The following is a 24,434-nucleotide window of genomic DNA, read 5'->3' as shown; positions in this document are numbered from 1 at the left end:
CATTTTTTTTTTATAAAAAAAAAAAATTAATCATTATTTTTAATTAATTAGTTTATATTTTATAATCTCATTATTTATTACCTTGAGAAAAATATTTAATTTTTTCATTATTCATTATATCTTATAAGTGAAAAAAATTTAAAGCATTTAATTAAAAATGATGGGCCCATTGGCCCATTCGTAACAAAATTGAAGATGTAAAACACCCATTGAATCAGAATTTAGAACATGGAAAATGATTTGAGTGGGACGGGAAACCGTCCCCTGTGTATCAGCGCTCTTAGAACACCCCCATCCTTTTTTTTTTGGCCCAACTCTCTTTTGGTACTAATGCTCTGCTTGTTTCGACGTAAAATGGTTTCCGTAGTAAAATATTTTCGACAAAATCATTTTTAGAAAAAATGATTTTTTCGAAAATATTTTCTGGCATTTGGTGCACATGAAAAAAATTATGAAAGGCGAAAATGCAACTGTCTCCGGAATCCGGCAACATTCGGTCGCCGTTGCCGGATTTTCGACGAGCATGTTTGGTTGGATCTAGCCGGATTTCTGCCAATTTCGATCAGAATTTGGTCCACCGGCATTCAGCAACTGTGGCCAGACATCGCCAGATTCTGGCGCCGTCAGTATTCCGGTGGCCAGATGTTGCCGAATTCCGGCGCCACCTGGATTCCGACAATCGACTATTGCTAGATTTCGGCAATCGGATATCAAATATGCGTGCTAGGACTAAGAGTTTAATTTCGGAAACGATTTTCGGTTTTAAAAACCATAAATCGTTTTCCAAAAATTAAAGAAGCTTTTACGGTCAAACAGAAAATGATTTTCGTTGGCCATTATTTTCGCCCATACCAAGCACCATAAAATGTCGAAATCATTTTACGCCAAAACAAACGGAACATAAAATCAAACCCACTTCTATAATTTTATAAGGGTAAATGAAAGAATAAAACAATTTCACATAATTCCTCCAACTCTAGTCATCCTCACACCAAAAAGAACAAAAACAAACATTAACAAGTGATTTTAAGGTACAAAATCTGCAAAGAACTACATATAATTTCCTTAAAAAATTTAAACTTTCCCACATTAACAACTCCTCGATTGATACACGATTCCTCCATTCAAAAAACATAATCAAAATGGTAACTTAAGACCAAAAAGAAAAAGGAAAAAATGTTTTAGATGCCAAAACCCAAAAATCTGCAGTGGGTTTACCGGATCTTTAACGGTAGAGATCGAGAGAGAGGAACAGGGATTCTAGGACCTGCTCGGTACACAACAAAAAGCATTTATCTGTTCGTAGGTTTTGTTCTGTTTCTTTTTTGGGCCTACTTAATTAATGTATGTTAAAATGGGAGTATAAGCCTGTGGTGAATTGGTCTGGGCTTGGATTTACATACTGGGTGGGTAATCGAACTTGCAAGCCTAAAGCCCCTGATTGCTTAGGCTTAGGCATAGCATTCTGGGCCAGACCAACAGACCATGTAAGACAAATAAGAGATGACAATTCGTGTTCGAATATCGGGTTTTGATTGTGTCGAAATATAAGTATATGACTATATAGATTTATTCTAACTCAATCCATTTAACCATATATGTCATACTCTTTAACTATAAATCGCTAATTTCGTATTGGGTTCATATTATATTTGCGGGTTGTGTTAAAATTATCAACCTAAGACAAAAAAATTGAGGGGACCATGGCTATACCACCCCCCATTCATCCGTCTCTACTTCTAACTAAAATATGTTTCAATGACTAAAGTTTGGACCTTAAAAGTATATTGTACCATAATATTATTGATATTGAATTATGTATCACATGCAAATAAAACGCTCTTGGTCATGAGTTATGAGAATGACTATTTTATTATTGTTGGAGAAATTATCATTCCCTAGGCAAATGGGCATATACGTGAACCAGGGCCCAGTTGATCTTGTTGGCCCAACTTGACCCGCTCAATCACTAGGATGTAACAGAATCCTATAACACATTGAAGACTATGTTTGGAACACATGGGATAAGATATATAATTAAAATATCCTATGAAGAGTGTCTCACTCTCCCACTCTCCCACTCAACCTCTATCTCATCCCACTAAGGATTCCACTCAGCCATGACATGAAGGTAGAACAATGCAGTTGATTATATGCTGAAAATATATTAAACTCTCGACTCTCAATACTCTTCAAAATGGCCTATTGACTTAGGCATCGGAAAATGGACGTCAGGAGACCCCCTCTGACGCATTGTTTGTTCTTCCTTGTAGATTACGAAAAACATAACGAATCAAAGATCTACACGTCACCAAACTAAAAACTGTTCTAACAATTATATATGTATTTTTTTAATTTTCAATAAAATATATTTATTTATTTAATGAAATAGATATTTCACCTACCAAACATACCCTACAAATAGTGAGTTAAGAGAAGACAGAATTGTTTATTTAAATTTCACCAGTACACACTTAAAGTATACTTCAAACTTGTTAAAAAATTATCAACAAAATCAAAGTCTGAAAACGATTTGGTAGCGAACGTAGGTGAAACACTTAAAATAATATTTGATGGTTTATGAAAATAAGTCCAAAATCTTTTAATTTGTCTACAGACCTTTTATATCCAGAGCATGAGTTCATCGCAGGTTGTCTTTATAGAGATTTTTTATTTTTTTTAAAAGAAAAATTGGTGGCCATGACACCTACCGGCACCTCTCCTCTTCCGTCACCGATTGTCGTGTACTCTTTTTTTTTTCTTTTTCTATTCAAATGACGCGGTCGTGTACTTGACAAACAAAAAAATATTATATTTATTAATCGAAGAAAACTTCTTCAACACTTCAAAACTCCACAATTTTTGACAAAACGTCTTGTAGCATATACAGAATGAGAACGACATCTTTTGTGTTTTTAAATTATAAAGTAGGTTTCAAATTACATGACACGGGTTATCTTTAGTTTGTTTTCCTAAGACTTTTTGTCATACAACCACCATCTTCTCGAAGGATTTGTTTAAATTGTTTATTTTATTCTTCTTTTTTAATCCTTTTTTTTTTTCTTTAGTAATCTCCAAGATATCGTGTGACCCAATTGTGATCCAAATATTCAAACCTGGTCTCTTGTACTTCACAATTGTTTAATTTAGCTTTTCTTTGACCAGGGGTTTTTATGATTAGTTTTTCGAATTTGAATAGGTAATTATGAGAGACCATTTACGAGACCCATCTGACAGAATAAATAGTTAGATAGCTTAATTTCTTTAGTTAAGTAGAGTCCGTTTGGGTTTACGATTTCAAAAAGTGCGATTTAAAATAACGATTTTAAAATATATGATTTGAAAAAAGTGATTTTTAAAAACGCAGTTAAGCGTTTGGTAAAATTGTTGTTTAGCTTTTAAAATCTCAAATTAACCTTGAAAATTCTGTGTTTTCAAAAAAGTATCATCTTACCTACGATTTGAAAAAGCAGATTTTTCGTATTTTTAAAAAACACAATTTTCAAACGATTTATGTTCTACGATTTGGTTTAAAATCACACTTATTGTTTATGAAATCGCAATTCCAAACGCACCCTAAGTCTCATAAGTAGTTTTTCATAATCACTTATCTGAATTATCTCAAATTCAAACAAATAATTATAGAGAATCTAATTCCTTATCCATTGGGCAGGAAAAAGCTTGGCAACGGGACAAAAAAAAGTTCAAAACAGGAGTTTTTCAGTTTTTTTGAAAATTAGGGTGGGTGCCCATTTTTCTTACCTACTTCCAACTGGCAAGACTAATCAGCCCATTTAGATAAGGTCGATTCAGGTTGAAAATTGACATGGCACAATCAAAAACAAAGCAACAATTGTTCCATTAAAAACAAATAAATAAATAAGTAAATTGTTAAATTGGTTTATATTTGAGGTTGTGACAAATGGATGCTTAGAGTTTCAAAAATGACAAATACCTTCATATAAGATGCATGTGCAACAAATAATTCACTCCCTACAAATTTGAGTTATTTTTCTAATTGAATCAATATAAAATTATAAATTACCCTTAATTTATTTTTGCTTTTGAAAAAAAAAAAAAAAAAAAATTAGTTTGGGCAGTCACTAGGTGGCGACCACCCCTATAGTTATAGGATGATTTGGCTACCTCCAAGCCGGCTAAAAAAAATAGCCGAATCACCCTCATGGTCCTAGGGTAATTCATTCACCCCAAATTCAAATGCTAAGGGTAATTCAACGCTCAATACTAGCATGAATATATATATATATATATATATATATATATATATATATATATATATATATATATATATATATATATATATATATATATATTGATTATGTTGGAAAAATGACCAAAATTTATACTATTTTACATAGAATTATATGCCTTCTTTTAAAACTCTAAAAGTTATTTGTCACAATTTCAAATTACGAGACGAATTTAACAATTTTTTAAAAAATAAAAATGACGCGTATATGCACTTCAAGTCAAGGCAGAGAAATTTCCACCATTAAAGTAGCGTGTAAAATCCCTTTGGTTGGTTTTTCATTTAGTTTATTGAGTTTTCAATTTTTCCTATTTTAAAAAAAGAGTTTTGATAATTTTTTGCCTTTTTTTTTTTACATGTCCACACAAGAGGGAGAGGGGGGATTCGAACTAGTAACATCGGCTTCCTGATGCGTGGTTCCCAGCCGATTGAACTACCTCTTGAGAACATTTTCCTGCTTTTAACTTGTGATAAGGGTCAATACAAAAATGTACATAAAGAATACTCGTAGCACAAAATTTCTTTTAACTTGTAATAAGGGTCAAATAATTGGCTTAAAGAAAATTTTCAAAGTAGTTGCCAAGTTGGACCTGTATTAAGGTAATAGTTTGACTCATAAAATGAGAATTTTCAATTCTATTAGTCTTAACCGTCTTGAGTCCTATTGATGTCCTAAAGGAGTTGGATCAGGCTATAACTCAATCAAACTTAAGGGAACTGCCTACCATTCTCATTATTTATGGTCACGTTCAGCTAAAATAGTTACAATTAGTCTAAAAAATGTACTTTTTTTTTTAATTAGAAAAAAAAAAAAAAACAAAAAAGGTAAATTCAAAATGTATAGAAGGAATAGGGTAGCACGAAACTTCTTTCTTTGGCTTTACCTCCTCTTCAAAACATCATACAAGACATTTATCCTTCCCCACCCTTTTCCACGCGGAGTAGAAATATGCTTAAATCCCCCGTGCATGCATGTAAACTCAAAGTTTTTGGGTGCCTTTTTATTTACGTTAGTTTTCAAGACCGTTATTATGTCGTGTATGGGATCGGATGCAACTCGTCGAGTATAGAATTGAATGAGTTGTTGACTTAGCGAAAGCGATAAAACGTGAAAGAGAAACTGTATTCTCAATACACAAACACCAACACAGACGTTGATAGAGAAAACTAAGATATTATTGATAATAAACTTGAATGAATTTCCAATACAACTGTTCCTCTAACCATAAAGCTACTAAAAGGGAAATAAATCTGTTGCAAACGAAAATAAAACAAAAGAAAGAAGAATGAGCTAGTTATGGCAAAACTTGGTGTCAAAGAAAATATTATTATATGGATTATTCTTTAATCGTCACCTTATTCGGTTCTTTCATTTTTTATTAATATTCTGCAATAATCTGTCGTACAGCAGTTGCAGATTTGTGGTCGAGTCATAAAAATGGGCGATCTAAAGCTGAATTACAATGTATTAATACTATATAAAAGTATAATGTTGAGTCATTAAATAACTATAAATAAATTTTACTTGAGATTTGCATAATCCAAGACAAAACTTTTACCATAAATTATAGTAAGTTATTCCTGCCAGTCTCATAATTTGCTGGTCCTAATTGTTGCAAAGTCCAGCCAGAAGGAGAGTCTGTGAGAACAACAGAAGATAAATAGATAGATGTTATCATCTTCAACTGGCCTCTTCAGATCATATATTTCTGATCCTTAATCTCTTTGTTTTCTTTTGTTTTTTGTTTTTTGTTTTTTTGAGGTGGCCCACACCATCAGTGAGTAATTTGGAGGTCTTAATGGGCTGGGCCCAACAAATTGACTCCTACTGAGGAGGGAGGACCACCATCGGGTCTGCTCACTCTGGTCTCTGCCTCTCTGGTTTTCACTTGGAACCATGTTCATATATCCCTGCAGGTCTCGTCGTCTCGACACTTTGCCTGAACACAATGCCATCTGGCTTTGCTAATTCAAAATTCTATACGTTGGAGGAGCACCTCATCTTTTTCTTAAGCTGTGGGTATTTGGGCATCCAAAAATTTGAAAAGAAAATTTATGGAGTTTAGAGTTGTTTGGATTCGCAATTTAAAAATAATAATTTTAAAAAGAAAAAGTACACCTACACTCCTTAAACCACTATCTTGTGTCAATGTACACCCTAAATTACAAACAATATCAATGTGCTCCCCAATGAGTCAATGACAAAAAAACCATTCATAGAATTATAAAAATTCTTTAAAACAAAACAAAAACAAAAATAAAAATCATTTTTTTTTAAAAAAAAAAAAAACCGAAAATTTATTTTTTAGATTTTGTTTTATATAATTCCAGTTTGGGCAACCCCTTGAATTTTCATTTTTCATTTTTTTTTTCAATCTTTCAAAAAAAAAACGTTTTTTTATTTTTTTTTTTAGTTTTAGTTTTAGTTTTAGTTTTTTTTTTTTTTTTTTTTTTTTTTTTTTTTTATTTATAAGAATATATTTGCCTTATTGAAACTTTTTAAAGGTTATTTTTGTCTTTTTGTTTGCTTTAAGGGGACATTGACATTTTTTGGTAGTTTAAGAAGGACATTGACGCAATTGATAGTTTGGAGGCACATTGACAATAAAGTGGTAGTTTGAGGGGAGTATGTGTACTTTTTCTATTTTAAAATATACGATTTAAATTAGTAATTTTTAAAAATACAATTAAGCGTTTGGCAAAAACAAATTATCCTTTAAAATTATGTATTTTTTTTTTTTAAAAAAAAACAATATTACCTACAATTTAAAAAATCAGATTTCTGTACTTTTAAATCCCAATTATATAAAAACGCAAACGCAAGGAATTGATATTTCGAAGGGTGGGGCAACTTTCGGCTGAGAGATGACTCGCGACTCGCGTGATAAAACGACACTTCTTGATTTTGTAAAGGCTTCACAAATCACAAGCTCATAACCCTGCTGAGCTTTCAACTTTGTCACTTTTTGTGGAACAAGACACTCCTAAAAACAACCATTAATGCATTGCAATCCGGCAAACTATTTTTTTTTTTTTTTTTTTATTAAATTTGAGATCTTTTAAGAACAAGCAAACAGTCCACGTTGTAAGATTGGACTAGAACTCCGGGTTCTTTTTTATTGGTACGTCTTTTTAAAATTTAGAAACTTTCAATTTAGCCTATCGAACATTTATTATTGGACTGACTTCACGAGGCTATGTGGAGTTTCTCCTTCCAATTTTATAGCATTTTCTAATAATTTATTGAGAAGGAGAGTGATTTTTATTTAGTAATGAAATGAAGACAAGAAAAAATAAATGTTATGAAGGCTTTACTAATTAAGTTCGTTTAATTTTTGAGAAAATGCCGTAGCGATTTATTTCTTGTTATCTTCGCTTATTTTTTTACGTTTTTAAATCGCAATTTTTTAAAAATATATTCCGATCAACTTACTCTTAAGAGTTTTCCCACTTTGTTTCTTTCCTTTCCCCTTCTTCTCTCCATCTAAATACCAAAATTGAGGGAAGGCAGAAGGGAAAAGGTATTCAAAAAGTTGCTGCACCATTATTCAACTGTAAAGTTTCTAATGTCATTACCTGTACAGCATTTGACGCGTTTAGAGGATAAATTGAACTTTCCTTTCCAAGTTCAATGTAAAATATATGACCGATACTCAGTATTTTGCTCATGTCGATCGCATACACATATTCATTCACACAAAGGAATTCCACAAAACCATGTGAAAATATCATTAGTTAACCACAAAACCATGTGAAAAGAATTAACAAAGACACATTTCATGGTAATTCATATCAAATGCATGCTTTTATGGGGTTGTTAGCGAAGAGGGCCACAGAATGATAGAAGAAAGAAAAGTGATTGAATCACTATCTTCCAGAGAGAATAACAGTAATTCATAACAGTGATTTAGAGCCCAGTAATGATGGTGTCATGGTGAGGAATTATCCACTGATTTAGGGACCCTTTTCTAAGGAAAATATCATTAGTTAACCATGCTTTTATGGGGTTGTTAGCGAAGAGGGCCACAGAATGATAGAAGAAAGAAAAGTGATTGAATCACTATCTTCCAGAGAGAATAACAGAGCCCTTTTGGCAATGATATTCTGCAGCACTACCATCCACATGAATGATTAACACCCCAGGACACAATGAAGAATGGATAAAAACAGATTACCCTACTAGTGCCCCACTAGAGCTAACCAACATCGTAACATCATTCTGCAGAAAATGTCAGTTTGCCATTCAATTCTCAAAGGTGCCTGGCACAAAACTGTAGCTGATTTTGAGAATGGCGATCTTCCCCAAAACAAACAGTCATGACAGAAGAAATAAGAAACCAAAAAAAAAAGATTCAAAAAGACAGAATTAATCATCTTGGAAAAATGGATTAACATGTGAAAAGAATTAACAAAGACACATTTCATGGTAATTCATATCAAATGCACCAGAGGTGCCTTGTCAAGCGGTCTGAATGCTGTAGGGGAAGAATCCAGTGGCAGTACCTGTGAGGAGCTTGAAGAATATTGTGGTAGATTGTGATGAAGCTCTCTCTCTTTGTTCTTGCCAGCAATAAATTTGAGGAAAGACCCATCTTTTTCTTCTGCTGCCACCGTTGAATTGGAAGAGGCTTGAACAGACCCACAATCCAGAAGTGCTTTTTTCTCCGCCTCTTCCCGCAATCTTCTGTACAATTTCTCCTCTGCATCCCTCAAGAACTTGAAGCTTGGAGGGGGTGAAGATCTCAACCTGTTCATTTCTGCCTCCGCTGAAGATTCAAAGAGAGGGTTGAATCCGTGGTGGTTATAAGAATCCAAAGCGTTCAAAGGAGGAGACTTTAGTCGTGGGGAAGCCAAAGGGACAAGGAATGGGCTGTCAACAGCCGCAACAAGATCACTCAAGCTCCTCGTTCTCGACCCTTTTCTGCTTCTGTCACCTCTAGATTTCCCATCTTCAGAGTCCAAATCCTCCTTAGTTTCCTCTTTGATTGTGAAGAGAAATCGTGGAGGGCCTGCCAGATTGTGCAGCCTCATGAGCTCTGATTCCACACCTTCTTCCCCACAGGCCAGCAGCAGAAAATCCTTGCTAGAGCCCATCTCTGGGTCTGGTTCATGACAATTGGCATCTGGGTCTCTCACAATCTCTTCAGTGTTGTTGGTCTGCAAAGAAGAGGGTCTCTTCCAGCAGATAAACTGAAAGAATTCCCTCGCATATTTGCTGTAATCATCTTCAATCTCAGCGCTGCTGATTCTCTTCTTCCTCCACCATAGCAAATAGTAAAGCTCTGCAACAAGAGCCAGTAGGAGGAACCCAAAGACCAGGCTCAAACTAATACCTAACCCACTGAAAGATGTCATCTTTGCCTGGAATTTCACATCCCCAGAACAACTAATCTTGGGCTCAGAATTTGCTCAAAGATTCTCCCAGTTTTTTAGTCTGAAATGGAGAAACAAATAATAAAAAAAAAAAAAAACCACTATTTGCTACAGAATCTGAGAATCCATTCCATAAGGACCCTACTTCCGAAACGGCTCAAGTACCCTACCCTTTTATTAAATTTCAGAGACTAAGGTGACTCTTATATTGTAGCCTGAAACACACGCTACAGGGAAAACCAGGCACTGTGAAAGAAAATCCCGGGCAGAAGAAACCTTTTAAGCAAAACAAACCACCCAGAACCACAAATTATGTGCAACCAATTAAAAACAAGGCCTTAGCTTAAAGGATTCACATTTAGTATTGTCAAAGATCAGACATCAGAAAGCTTAAAGGAATACTAAAATGATTCGGATTACGGGGATGCGTGGGCAAATCTTTGTACTATGTGGTTGTGTGGAATGGCTGGAGAGCAGGTCACATGGGTTTGCAAAAGCGTGTGCTCCATTTGGTCATAATGGAAAATTTAAGCAGAAAAGAATAGAGAGAGAAGTGGAAAAAAGTGGAAATTATAAAAATAATGGCCAATGGGTAGTAATTGCATCACCCACGCGCTCAACCACGTAAATTCTAATCCGGTTAGAGGACAGTGCCAAATACCACACCCGTCCAGCTGGGCTGAGTTTAATATTCTTTTGTCTTTTATTTTCTTTTGAATAGAGAGGGAAGGGGGTTTTGTTTGTTTAATAAGCAAGCTTTTTTTTTTTTGTAAAGCATATTGGAATAAAAAATGGAGACGTGTAAAACACAATGTATGAATATGTGAATAGAGTAGGACATTGACCGCTTGGGTCGGCTTTTTGATTATTTCTGATGATCGGATTCCGGCCGGTAGCTGTCGGCCACTACCAATCACGCCTAACTAAATGGTTGATGCACACTAATCCATTAATCCAACCACTCCAAAAATGTCAATCAACTGGTTAATTTGGGGGTGCTAATCTAGTGGGTACTGTAGGGGTGTTCAAATCTCTGTGCATCGGGCAATTGACCCGCCTTTCACCGGAATCAATGGCGGACTCAGGCTTGAAAAAATGGAGGGATCAAATTGATAAAAAAAAAAAATTGAAGGGGCAAAACTAAAAAAATTAAAAAATTAGGGGTTAATTTTTTCTTTTTTTTTTTGGAAACTTTTGGGGCTTGGGGGGCCAGAGCCCCCCCCTGGCTCCTATGCAGGTCCACCCCTAACCGGATTCCAACCCATTTGGGCCGATTTCCAACTACGGGTACATTGGATGTCCTAAAAAAGCTTTTAAATTTCGACAAGAGGTGGGTTGAAAGTTAATTATGGATAAGATTTCCAACGTACTTTCTACTGGACCCAACCAACAATATATATATATATATATATATATATATATATATATATATATGAGAAATGCTAGAGCTCATTCTAGTGTTTTTCTAGAGTTCTTCTATGCTTACATGACACCCTATTTTTAATAATAATAATAAAAAAAAACTACAGCTTGATTTCTCTTTCCTGTTTTTATTAAAAAAAAAAAAAAATAGGGTGTCATGTTAGCATAGAATGACCACAAAAAGACATTAGAAGGAGCTCTAGTATTTCTCATATATATATAGCCTCCTCCTTACTGTAGAAGAAGAAAAATAATCTCCCTCTCTCTCTGAGTCTAGTAGTCACGACGACCATTAGGTTGTGGTCACTAGATCGATGGTTGGACAATGGCCCCTAGCGTTCTAGGGCCACTGACTTCTAAGCCAACATTGTCAAGGTCTGCTCGACGCTGATACAAGTGGCACAATTTAGCATTAGAATCCAAAATTGCCTACTAATCCAATTTGACATTCCAACCTTAATCAAGCCAGTGCCTTGCCCTAGAGGTTAGAGTGCCTCTTTTTAACGACTAGTCAACATAGAAGACCTCGCTTAAATATGTGGCAATTATTTTAAAATAAATATTTTCTATTTACAAATTATGAGAACTTTCTTATATACTTTAAACTATTTTAAGTGTAGAATTTCCTTTTATATATATATATATATATAAGTGTTTCATAAAAAGTGTTAAAAATATTTTAAAATTTTAAGGTTTAACAACCATTGATTGTTTGATGTTATCATCAAACGATTGATACACGTGACACATCGAACGATCGATGCTCTCATGCAAAGTTTTGAAATAAAATTTTAAAATTATGCAGCAAGGGATGACCCTATTTAATGATCAAGAATAAACCCTATGTCCTATTTTCGTCCATTTCAGACACCCAGACCCTATAGAAAGAGAGATATGAGGAGAGAGGGAGAAGTGGGTGGGGGGGCTTTCTTGCAAGTTTTGCTCCTCAAAGTTTGGAGAGCTTATACTTTGTGGTAATGAGCTTAACCAAATCTCTAATCCTTAGTTTTCATGCATACTTTTTACTGTATTTTCTAGTACATAAACATGCTTTGCTACTTTCTCAATGTTATGGGTTAAGTTGGCATTTTAATTTTAAGAAAGTTTGATTCTTACATGAAATATATGAGCTTTAACAATATTTATCAATTTTTAAGTCAAAATAGTAGCTAGACACGCATGTTTCGGTATTTCAAAACACTCTTAAATGGTTTATTAACAATGGGAATTGATTATGAAAACAAAAGTTGTCATCTTTAATGTTTATTAAGCAATGTGTGTGGTTATGTTTGATCAAAATGTGTGTGTATGGTAGATGATATATATTAGGACTTCTAAGATGATTAATTGTCTTGCTTATGCATGAAATTAGGATTTTTGTAACAGATTTTTTGTATTAACCAAAATAACAGAGCATCGATCAATTGATCCTCGAGGGTCGAATGATTGATGCTGGCAGGAAGTGTATAATTAGGGTTTTAATTGCATGATTATCATTTTGACGCATGATTATGGTTTCACGTATAAGATTAGAGTTTCTAGTGTACAATATGCCTAATATTAGAGAATGATTTGCAATGATGTGAAGTTAAGATGTTCGGGATTGAGGATGAACATTCGAGGTAAGTAAATGCTTACGAAATGGTTAAACTATTTTTAACATGAAAATGTGATATTCTCTTTATAAACCGTTTAATCTTTGATGCATGCTTTCAATTAATAATTATGTTGCAAGCCTAATGTTTCCAACGAATGTTTATCTCATTTATACATGTATTTTTTTTTATTTAAGGAATTATGATAGTTGTAATATGCCTAATATTAGAGTATGATTTGCAATGACGTGAAGTTAAGATGTTCAGGATTAAGAATGAGCATTCGAGGTAAGTAAATGCTTACAGAACGATTAAACTATTTTTAACATGAAAATGTGATATTTTTTTTATAAATCGTGTAATCTTTGATGCATGCTTTCAATTAATAATTATGTTGCAAGCCTAGTATTTCCAACAAATGTTTATCTCATTTATACATGTATTTTATTATTAAAGGAATTATGAAAACTGTATATATATATTGTGGATTGTCATGTATGGATGACGAGCGCACGAGTATACAGGCTTGGCCCCATTGTTCAAAGATTTACGTTTATTGTTTGGTCTTGGATCTAATGTTATTATAGGTTACTGATAATGAGTCACAAATATTGTATATTTGGACCCCTTAATTTGCATTCGTTAAACCCTTAGTTTTGTTATTTTCTGATGTTTTTGGCTAGTTTTGGTGTTTTAGTGTTTTGCAGGTCATTAAGAGAGAAATTCAGGTTTTGAGGCAAAAATGCTGAAAATTCGGATTTTCTAGAAATGGGCTCAAGCACAGCCCTATTGAGCTTGAGCGCACGTGCCCACACTAGCCCTTTTTACCCGAATGAGCTTGAGCGCATCCATGTTGAGCTCGAGCGCACGCACCCACAACAGCCCTCAACAGCCTTTCACCCGAGTGGGCTCGATCACAGCATTGTTGAGCTCGAGCGCACGGGCCCACAACAACCATCAGCGCCCTAACAAATGCTCGAGTGAGCTCAAGCACACCTAAAGTGCGATCGAGTGCACTTATGCTGACCTGGATATGCATAAACCCTAGCTAGCTCTATAAATACCCATCTTTATCATTTCTTTTGGGGGAAGACGCTTGAGAGAGCCCTAGGCGCCGTTCTCACTGTATTTTAGGAATTTTGGGTTGATTTTGACCTAGAACTTCAATCATTTTCTAAGTTTCTTTGATTTTAATGCATTCTTGTTGTTTATTTATGATTTCTTTAGTTATGCAGAACTAAATTTTCATCTAGGGTTGAGGATGAAGCATCACCATTAAAGAAAAACTATGTTTTCATGCTTGCTTATACTATTTGATTTTATGGGCTTTTGATTCTAATTGTTCTACTTCCATTCGATTGTTGAGATGATTTTTAAGTATCTCTTGTGATTTGTTCTTTGAATTGGTATAATGAATGATTTGATTTCAAATGGAAAGAGGGTATCCTTTGTGATTGGTTCTTTCAATGGGTACAAATGATGATTTGAGGTTGTTTCATTTAATTGATTGCTTGGGTTTTAATTTATCAAAACGTTGGATATTCATTGTGTTTTGTTTAAGCGGGTACATTTGATGATTTGGTAAAAAACTGGGTATCTTTTGTGATTTATGCGAAACGGATTTATTGAATGATTTAAACGATTTTTGAAGCAAAGTAGAGCATACCTTAGATTTGTATGTGAGAACTTCTAATATGTGTTGATGAACATGAGAATATATAGCTATGATTTGGTGGGTGTGGATCCCAAAACCTTAAAACCCTATCTTTTGATTTGTTAAGTTTATGTTTTATTTTGTTTAAAAGCCCTAATTTTGAAACTAGATTAAGATAGGATTAATTTGAATATAGATTGATTTTTCACAACACAATTTCCTGTGGGATCGACCTTACACTTGTAAAACGCTTTTATTGCAAATGATTCGTGCATTTGCGAGTATTATAATTTGCACAACAACTGACACAACCACGTTTGATTGGTGGTCACAATGACAACATCGTTAGTGGTGTAGATTACTTGGAGTTTAAAGCCGGTCCGGCCACTAGCGATGACGGTATGCATGCTTCACCGAGGCATCAATGTCGTACTATAGGTCTCTTGTGACAATGTCAACCTTATCGAAAAGATATCAATGACTCTAATAAACCATATGGAGGAAAGTTATGGATTATGTATAATATGAAGAAAAATTATGGATTGTGTATTATTATGTATAATATCTTGTTACCATAATTTCTACATCAAAATAATATGTGAATTGTTCTTGAAATTATGCAGGTCCCAATTTCAAAACAAAACCATTTTTTATGTTAGCATATTAATCGATACAACACTTACATATTTTTTGGTTACCAAAGTCAATTGTCTATATTCTGTAAATTGAGGCTTATTGCATAACTAGTTATATAATAATTTACTTACTAAATCTTAAACTTATGCAGTTACTTTTTCGCCTGTGAAACACCTTTGTGTTTTTTCATATTAGCAGGTTAGACAGACAGTCGGGTTATAGCATTTTACTAGACTGAAGATGCTAAACGAATGACTTGTTTAGTCAGATTTACATAGCATAGATAGATAGCATTGAACATTATAGTTTATATCTCTTTAGAAGCCTTTGTGTTTGCATTGATGATAGTGTATAATATTGTCGAAGTTATTTTAGTTTGTCTCAGATCATTATTTTTCGCTTTCCACTACATTTTACTTTGGTAGTTAATGATTAAGATAGTACATCCAGCTAATTATAAGTTAATTAGTGTGGAGGCACTACGAGTAACACTTCAGTTAAATTGTCTTAATTAATTAATTTTTATAATGTTACATAGGTTGGGAAGATTGGAGGCAAAAGTACATTAGGATAACAAACGAGTAAGGTAAAGATGCGAGGGCTTTTGTCGATACATTTTTTACAATGACACACAACGAGAGTAGAAAGAGGAGGAGGCGACAAAAAAATAAAAATAAAATTAAAAAAAATTACGAGATAGATCTAGTAGGCTCAAACAAAAAAATTATATCCTAAATTGTCTATTTGAGTAGTATTGGTTAGGTTTTTTTATACCCAAAACTAACCCTAACTCAACTTTCCTTCCTCTCCCTCCTCCCTTTTTAATTTCCTTATCCCAATTTTACTTGTTGATTGTCGATAACCTACCATTTCAGTTCGATTTATGTTAATAAACAAAAATAGCAGTCCCTCATAAATTTTATTTATTTATTTATTCTTAGAAGTATTGTACATTTACAAATCATATGATAGGCATTTCCTAATCCTTGATTCTAGGTTTTGTTTTTGGCGAAAATGTTCCAATGGTCCTTAAAGATTCACCTTTTATCAAATTGTTCCTTAAGGTTAAAAGGTTATGAAATTACTTCTTAAGTTTTGCATTGTTATCAAATAACTTCATATGTTCTATTTCTGTTAACTTTTTAACAATGATGAGTGACATGAGGCCTGATGGCCATGTGGCCCACGTCATGTCAAATAAAAAGAAGACGTGTCAAAACTATCTAATTAAATAACTTACATTAGACGTCATTGTCACGTTAGCCCATAACTTAATAATTAGACACGTCAGCCCTAACGAACAAAAAAAAAAAACCTATGTTGTATGAGAGTTGGACACCCCCATCTATTATGGAAGCATGGTCAACCCCATGCTGAAACTCGTTGTCCGGCCAATAAAATGGGTTCCCTTATCCCTTCAAAAGGCCTCAACCTAAACCCACCCACCACCACCACGACGATACCAACCCCCAAAATTGAGCTGAAGTTATAATCGTTGCCGAGTTGATAATTGAGAATCTCTAACCAATACGACGAAAACAACAAACTCTTCATGGCTTGTTCTTTTCCAGCGTTACCTTTGACAATTACGTGAAATCCGAACAAACCCCTTAATCGTCGGTCATTTCCTTTGAGGACAACGTATACTCCAAATTCTTTAGCATTTGTGAGCTCTTTTGACTTCGCAAAGCACTTGTGTTGCGGCAACGTTTTAGATCTAGATTCATGCGCTATCATCCTGGTCCCAACAACAACAACAACAACTAGGTCTCAAGCATTATCACTTTGAGGAGGGACCCCCACCACCACGCTAGGCGAAGCTAGTGTGCGTGATCGATCTCGGCATGGAGGACCAACTATACTTCCAAAACATCATTTGACGGACATGCATGGTGTTAATATAGTTTTCGGTATAGCGTGAACACGACTCTTCCTTCTAGATTCTTCAGGCTTTTTTCAAGAATTCTGCAAAATTAGCAAACCTAAGAGACCCTTCTAGGGGTCTCGTTCTGATGCTTAAGTTAACTTCTGCTAGAGAAAGAGTCTACTTAATTCTCAAAAATTCTGTCCCCTTTATACCTGGGGTTGGGGCCTATTTATGGGTTGAATGATGTGCGCCCTCATCAATTTCCAAGTGAGATCATTGGCAACAAATCCGGGATTAGCCTCAATTCTGGGACTGGGCATGATTTCAAGAAATCTGAACTGTAACGTTTATCTTCACGGGATGTTGATCCGGTTTTCCTGGGATGCGATTAATACTTGAGTTCCTGGGACATGCTTGTCCTGGGCTTTGGCTGGCTAAGTTTAATCTTGGTTTCGAGATGCCTGCATTTTCTGAGACCCAATTTGACTATACCTGTTGTCCCGCATTCTTGGGAATAACTATCTGGTATGTATCTCCCGGGATAAGTTCTGCTATCTTGGCTGCTTGATATAGACCTCTTGGGATTGTTCTATCCCGGAAGTTCTGCTGTGTCTCATTCTTGGGCCGGTACTGACATGAAGTCTGATCCAATTGGAATTATTCCCCAACACATAATTTATGTCTTGCTATGCATGTTCTCCATGATGGAGGACGAGAAGAATCAGCTCAACAACTCAGGTCTCACTCCTTCCTAGACAATTGAAGGCCTTTTATCTTCTTCTTCTATTTTTTTTTTTTTTTTGAAGAAAAAAAATATTCTGCCTGAGATGTCTAACTTTTAAGTTTTGTGCTGACATGTTAATGATGTAGCGCATCCATGTGGTATCGAGGCTCGAGTGTGACGAGTGTCTAATGTAAACTAATTGACTGGATAGTCTGGACACATGTCCTCGTTTTATTTGGCATGATGGGGCCCATCAAACCACATGTCACTTATCACCGTTTAAATGTGAATGGAAAAGGAACATATGAAATTATTGGATAGCGGTGTGAATTATAGAGAGTATTTTGATAACTTTTAAATCTTAAAAAACGATTTGATAAAAGGCTAAACTTTAAATATCATGAAACATTTTTTTTCATACTTCCTGTCTTTTTCTCTTTTTTTTTTTTAAAAAAAGTTGAAGGTAATACAAGGAGTTAATTTTCCTTCTCTCAAACCCTTTTCTTGATGCCCATGAAATTTGATCCCAATCTCAATATGTATAGAAAGAATTGAATTAAAGAGAAGGTGCCCAAGAAAACCTCAAAATAGGCAACTCCTCACAAAAACATTGAACACATCCATGATCAATGCACCTTATTATGGAAGCCCAAGTTTTGGTTGGAAGAGTGGGACCATTTAATGGAGCTTTTTGATCCATTGCTCGAGAACTGTGCAGTTAGGGCCGCAAAGTGCATCATGAAAACTTTATTGCTTGGCCCTTCCGGCTCCCAAAGCTCGTGCAGTGGACCCCTTTAAATTGATTTGTATTTGAACGATATTATGTCTAATCGGAGCTGCTTTTGATTCAACCGATCAGCGATTCAACACACATAATTCTACGGCATCTAAAATAAAGTCAAATTTTGATCCCACCCCCCATTACCTGCTTATAAACGAAAATTCAAAATTGTACCAACGGTAGTAATCGTCGATAAATTTTAAACCCTCTTTTCTCTTTTCTCCCCTTCTAGATGATGCTTCCGATCTATCCGTTGAGTCGCTTTGAAAAACAGTAACTTTTCTTCTCCATCATGGAGTTCAAATGAAATATGCTGCATTGCTGCTCCTTTTGTGAGCAATTACCATATATATATATATATATATGAAAAATATTTAAGTTGTCGTTTCAAAATGTACCGTTTAAACTATATTAAAATATCTGATAATTTAACTTAGTATTAAAACTAACTTTTGAGATAATTAATTATTTAACGAGATTCACCTAAAAAAGAGTATACTAATTTTTATTTATTTTTTATTATTATCTACATTGTGCGGCAAAATTACAGTTTAACATTTAAAATTGAACGTTTTTAAAAAAGTACACATTTATATGCGATTTGAAAACGCAATCTTAAACAATTTATATTTTGCGATTTGGTTTAAAATCACACTTTCTGTTTACGATTTGTTTTTTTTTTTTTTTTTTGAGTTAAAGATCCCTTCCAATATATAAAAAAAGACCAATCGGTCAAATGTCCAGGGTTACAATGAATTCCTAATAAACCAAATCAGAGGCACTATGGGTAGAGTTTCTTTCACACTGGGTAAGTCAGACTCGGACCATAAAAGACCACAACTACTAAAAATAACCTAGACAACAAAATATGCACGTGTGTGGTAATTATTTCAGAATTAGGATAGGTAGATAACTGTAAATAAAATAGTTATATCTTAGATCAAGAAATTATGGGCTTCAAGCTGAGTCATGCTAAGCCATTATTTAGCCCAAAGTCAGATGTGGGCTGAACTATTTAACATTGAAGCATATCATGCCCAAGCCCAGCTTAACCAATAATACTGAAACTGTCTGGCTCACATAAAAACCAAAAAAAAAGAAAAAGACAACAAAGCCCAACCGTTTGAAGGTATCGCACATCTCAGCATATTATTCTCGTACTTGACAAAAGTTTGGCTATGTCCGATTTAGGGCCGGTAATTTTTAAGATTGTTTGCAAATTTGATATGAATTTAATATACAATTAGTAAATTAGCGTTAAATGGATTGTCTCGGTTAGTTAAATGGGTCGAATTATAATTGATTTATATAGTCTTATATATATACTTCGACACGACGTGAATTCAAAACACGACATTTAGGACAAGAAAAATAATACAAATCCATCCCCTACCCATCTTCTCTTACTCATTTCATTTTCAAATCCACTATTAGATTTTTGGGATCTACATTGGGTCCCACAAATCTAATTGTGAATTTGAAACTTAATTGTATGAAGATTAATAGAATATGATTAGATGATGGATCAATGTCTAATATATCTCTTACGACAAATAATTTTTTGACACGACTCACAAATTCGACACGAATCAAGCACAAATTTAATGGTTTAGGATTGACGGGTTTAATTCATTTAATTAAATAAATCAGATTAAAGTTGACTTATATCCATAATTACTAGACACGACTCAAATCCGATACACAAACACGAATTCTCACAATTCAATCTTTACAAAGATTCGCGTATATGGTCCATTGGTTACGAAATTCATTGTTATCACTAAAACTTGATGTTGAGAATCACAATCGTGACATGCAGATCATCTAGTCGCAGAATTATTGGGCAGGCGGTTCAGATATCGACTTTGTCGTCTATAGTTTTGTTGAAAACTGACCATATAGCATTATAGCCACTCTAGAGTCTAGATCATTACTCCATGCTTATGTATCTTTCTCTGGCCAAATACATCATTGTCGTATGCGGACTAATCTGCATTGGAGAGAGAGAGATGAGAAGGAAGCTCCACCAATCTGCATCGAATTCGGTGCTGTACAGTGGAGAAGAAAAGGGCGTAGGGTGGTGGTGGTGGTTGTGGTTCACGAGGCGGCGCTGAAAGGTGGCGGCACCTGAATAATGCGCAACAAACAAACAGACATGTATAACTACTCCAATCCAATCCAATCCACTCCTATAATAGTTTAGCGTGATAGTCAGCGCGCGTAAACCCTTTATCACGCATGAGTAGCGCCCACCTATGACCTATCATCGCCTCTGTTCTTCCCCTGTTTCATTGACCGTGCGTGACGGCCTGCATTTATGGCGCGTCTGCTTTCTGTAATTCTCCGGTTTTGCTAACCCACGGGCCACGCCATGGCCTTCATCTGCCTATCTTAATTAACCCTGGCCTCATGCAACCTTCATACACAACATGTCATGGTAATTGATGATCAACTGCATGCATGTTTAGGACAAGTTTGAAGAAGAAAAGATATATTATGTGTTTTCCTTCCTCTCCAGCATAATCCAGTCTAGTGCTAGTCCATGCTTAGTTGCTCACTCTTTCTATATAGTGAGCACGAAGAGATCATTTGAGGATCTTTTCTTTAAAATAAAAGTAAATGAAACAGATTATTTATGAATATGATCTTTTAGTATGCAAACCCTTTCTCCCTTTTTGTTAACTTCTAAAGGGTCTATCAAGATGGAATTGTCAATTTTGGGTTTAGTAGGCACCGAGGCCTTTACGGATTCTCGCCAATTTTTTTCTCCTCCAATTGTTAGTAATTTTGACAGAAAAATGTGAAAACTTTTATGATATCCTGATAAAAATTCTCTCATATTTACTGTTAAAATTAGTAACATTCAAAACAATAAAATCAGTTGGTGAAAATTTTAAGCAAGCAAAGCCACAAAATCTAATTTTAACCCCCCAAGACGTTTCAATTTCATCCATCTCTGCACCTCTCTGTTCCCACTTCAATTCCCAAAGCCTAGCCCTTACCTACACCTTACAACCCAACCGGCTGTCTTTTACCCCTATGACATTGATACCCTTCCTTTCCTTCAATGGCGTAACCTACGTTACAGTCAGTTTCTGTCATTCCCGAGATATCAGCATTGAGGAACAAATAACCAACATAGAACAAAGCGAAAAAAAAAAGAAAAGATACGGGCAATATCACTCTCAGCCGCTACCCGCCATGTTTTCAGAGATGTCAAGCTCCAAAAACAATACGCATGTCATTCTCTCTCTCTCTCTCTCTCTCTCTCTCTCTCTCTCTCTCCACGTCTTTGTTTGACCATCGCTCTCCCTCTATAAAATACTTGTACAAAACCCATGCAAAAAGTAAGTCACAACCACTCCATCTCCAAACTCTCTCTTTCATGAACCCTAAACACTAGAATATTTATATATCATAGTAATTCAAGAAACATGGAGGCTGATAATGTCGATATTGGTGGACCGGCGGCTGAGGCTCCAGTAAGTTCACGCTGGAACCCCACAAAGGAGCAGATAGACATGCTTGAGGGCCTGTATAGGCAAGGGATACGAACGCCGAGTGCTGAGCAAATACAGCAGATAACAAGCAGGTTAAGGGCTTACGGTCACATTGAAGGGAAGAATGTGTTCTATTGGTTTCAGAATCACAAGGCACGGCAAAGGCAGAAGCAGAAGCAAGAGAGCATGGCTTACATCAATCGCTATTTTCATAGGACTCTGCCAATGTTTGGTCCTTGCCCAAATGGTCTGTCACTACTTTATCTTGCCTTATATTTCCAATAGTCTTAGTCAGTTTTATATATATATATATATATATATATATATATATATATATATATATATATATATATATATATATATTTTATTTAATTATTTATAACAGCGGTATTCGGGACCCAACTAAATTATCAGAATACTGTACAAAATGCCCTTTCTTTTCACATAAATCGGGTAAAGTTTTGACTTTTGCTTGCCATTGTGGTTCTAATAAATTATTTGCACTCAAGAGGTCGAACTTTAAACCTCATGCTTCGTGATGCTGAAGCATGATGCACCGCGATGACTTACCACTCGAACAAATTATTCAGTTTATATATATACACACTAAAACAGGATCAACCATGCAAGAATCTTGGCATTGATACCCCAGCTGTCACAAAGTTCTTCATTCTCCCTCGACCTCTTAAACTTCCCGAGAGCAATAACTCAAACAGTAATGTATGCATGTCTTGAATATTAATTTTTTTTCCCCCCTTTAAACTAGTACGAAATTGATGACTTCTGGTTTGAGTTTCAGTTGTCTTTCTGACTGCACCTTTATGATTGAGTTCAGAACTTTAGAATTGTTTCTTCAGATTTATACTTTGGATCTTCAATAATATCATTGCTATGCCCGGTCCCTTTCCTATTGTTGTCTCAACACTTTTTTGATTTTCCTGTTCCCTTATCCCATAATATGGACTTCGATCTATTTTACAAAATTAAAATGATTTATGGTAAACCCATTTCCCCTTCAATATTATCTACTTTTTACTTCTCTCTCTCTCTCTCTCTCTCTCTGCATATGTTCTCCCTTTTGTATCTGAATTTTTTAAATGGGGTATTCTTTTTTCAGTTATTTGCAGCCCATATTACCTACCACAGAGCGATAGAGGGCTCTATCCTCAATACCACAATCCAAAAGTTTTGCTTCCTGGTGGGATCAGGAGGAGGCCAAAGACTGAAAAACGAGAGAAATCAAGAGCCTTCGATGATGCAGGATACAACACTGCCCTCCAGGAATATGATACGCTTCTGCCCATCAATAGTCAAGAAACATTGCCTCTTTTTCCATTGCATCCAACAGGCATTTTACAAGGAGAAACAGGAAAGTCTTCCATTGGCTCTTCTGCTAACAACTCCACTAAAAATCCTAGCTTTTCTGAGGTTGAAGAAGGTTCTGGTGACCAACTCTTCTTTGATTTCTTCTCCAGAGAGGGTTCCTGTGAAAGTCATGGCTAAATGTTATTTGCAGAATTATAGTACTGACATGCATGCATCGATCCGTTAGCGTAAATAATAATTGAGGATTGCTTATTTAGTTTAATTATGTTTCTGGGTTGTGATTGGTAGGGCTCCTTTGTATTTGATGAGGAAGGAAATGGCTGTAGCAAGGGTTATGGATATGAGGGTCTCTTTTGATGTATATCTTTTCATGGTCATGAGTTTTTGTGTTTCCCTTCTTTCTGTAATCGATAGTTGGATCAAGGAAGAAGCTTACTTTTTTATTCAAGTTTTATATGATTGGATTGGTCTTTTCACTTTTGAATAAAGGAACAATTTCCATGACTATGTCATACATGCACGCACTTTGACACTTGGTTCCATGCATTAGTATTTTTCTTGATGAATATGATTAATGAATACAATGGCTGTAAATTGTTAATGTGCTATGATCATCCTATACTTTTGTGTTTATACTTCTATAATATCATATAATTTCTATTATTCCATATAAACTCTTTATATAATAGATATCTTGTACATTCACATTGAATTGAGATGAATAAGAAATATATATATGGAGCTGTTGGGACTCTGTACATGTATCATGAGAATATATATATATATATATATATATATATATATATATATATGTACGTTAATATGGTCTAACCATGCATATTAATTATAGGTATTTTCTTTTATATGATTTTCTTTTTCTTTTTCTATCTTAATTTCTCTAAAATTGTATCAAATATAATTTAGATTGGACAATTTTTGACACGAACACTGCATGACATTAGAGAGTTTGGTTCAAGTTTGATAGGGTTAAAGTTATAAAAATGTTAGACATGATTAATAAACGGGTCAAATTTGTATTAACCCAGTTAACCTACATATATATATAACTCGTATAATTAAATTATATTTTTACCCGTAAAAACACCAATTAAGCATATATATAACACATGTTCTTAAACCCTCTACTTTTCTCGTCGCTTTCCATTCTCTTTTTCTTACTCTCTGTGTCAAGTAATTAAGACTCGTATAATTTTTTGACTCCCCTCTATATAATGACACTACTGCCTCTATCTTTTGATATAGAACTCATGCAAATAAAATTAGAC

The 24,434-nt window shown here is 34.8% G+C and overlaps 2 protein-coding genes across 2 annotated transcripts; one reads left to right on the top strand and one right to left on the bottom strand.

Annotated features, from left to right (window-relative positions):
* Nucleotides 1–8,487: 8,487 nt before the first annotated feature.
* Nucleotides 8,488–10,175, bottom strand: LOC133877759 (uncharacterized). Its single transcript, XM_062316160.1, has one exon. It carries the CDS (start codon nt 9,623–9,625, stop codon nt 8,702–8,704), a length of 924 nt encoding a protein of 307 aa, XP_062172144.1. The 5' UTR covers nt 9,626–10,175; the 3' UTR covers nt 8,488–8,701.
* Nucleotides 10,176–21,756: 11,581 nt separating this feature from the next.
* On the top strand, nt 21,757–23,417 carry LOC133877269 (WUSCHEL-related homeobox 2-like). The gene is made up of 2 exons (XM_062315509.1): nt 21,757–22,069; nt 22,940–23,417. The coding sequence occupies exons 1-2, from the start codon at nt 21,757–21,759 to the stop codon at nt 23,323–23,325; spliced, it is 699 nt and encodes a 232-aa protein (XP_062171493.1). The 3' UTR covers nt 23,326–23,417.
* The last annotated feature ends 1,017 nt before the right edge of the window (nt 23,418–24,434 follow it).

Source organism: Alnus glutinosa, chromosome 9 (assembly GCF_958979055.1).
Source record: "Alnus glutinosa chromosome 9, dhAlnGlut1.1, whole genome shotgun sequence".
NCBI lineage: Eukaryota > Viridiplantae > Streptophyta > Magnoliopsida > Fagales > Betulaceae > Alnus > Alnus glutinosa.
Note: the sequence above shows the minus strand (reverse complement) of the source record. Positions and strands in the feature narration are given on the sequence as shown.

Excerpts from the sequence above, each read along its gene's own strand:
- LOC133877759 (XM_062316160.1), bottom strand. The coding sequence starts at position 9,625 with ATGACATCTTTCAGTGGGTTAGGTATTAGTTTGAGCCTGGTCTTTGGG.
- LOC133877269 (XM_062315509.1), top strand. The coding sequence starts at position 21,757 with ATGGAGGCTGATAATGTCGATATTGGTGGACCGGCGGCTGAGGCTCCA. Across the intron at positions 22,070-22,939 it reads GTTTGGTCCTTGCCCAAATG|TTATTTGCAGCCCATATTAC; the intron begins GTCTGTCACTAC and ends TTCTTTTTTCAG.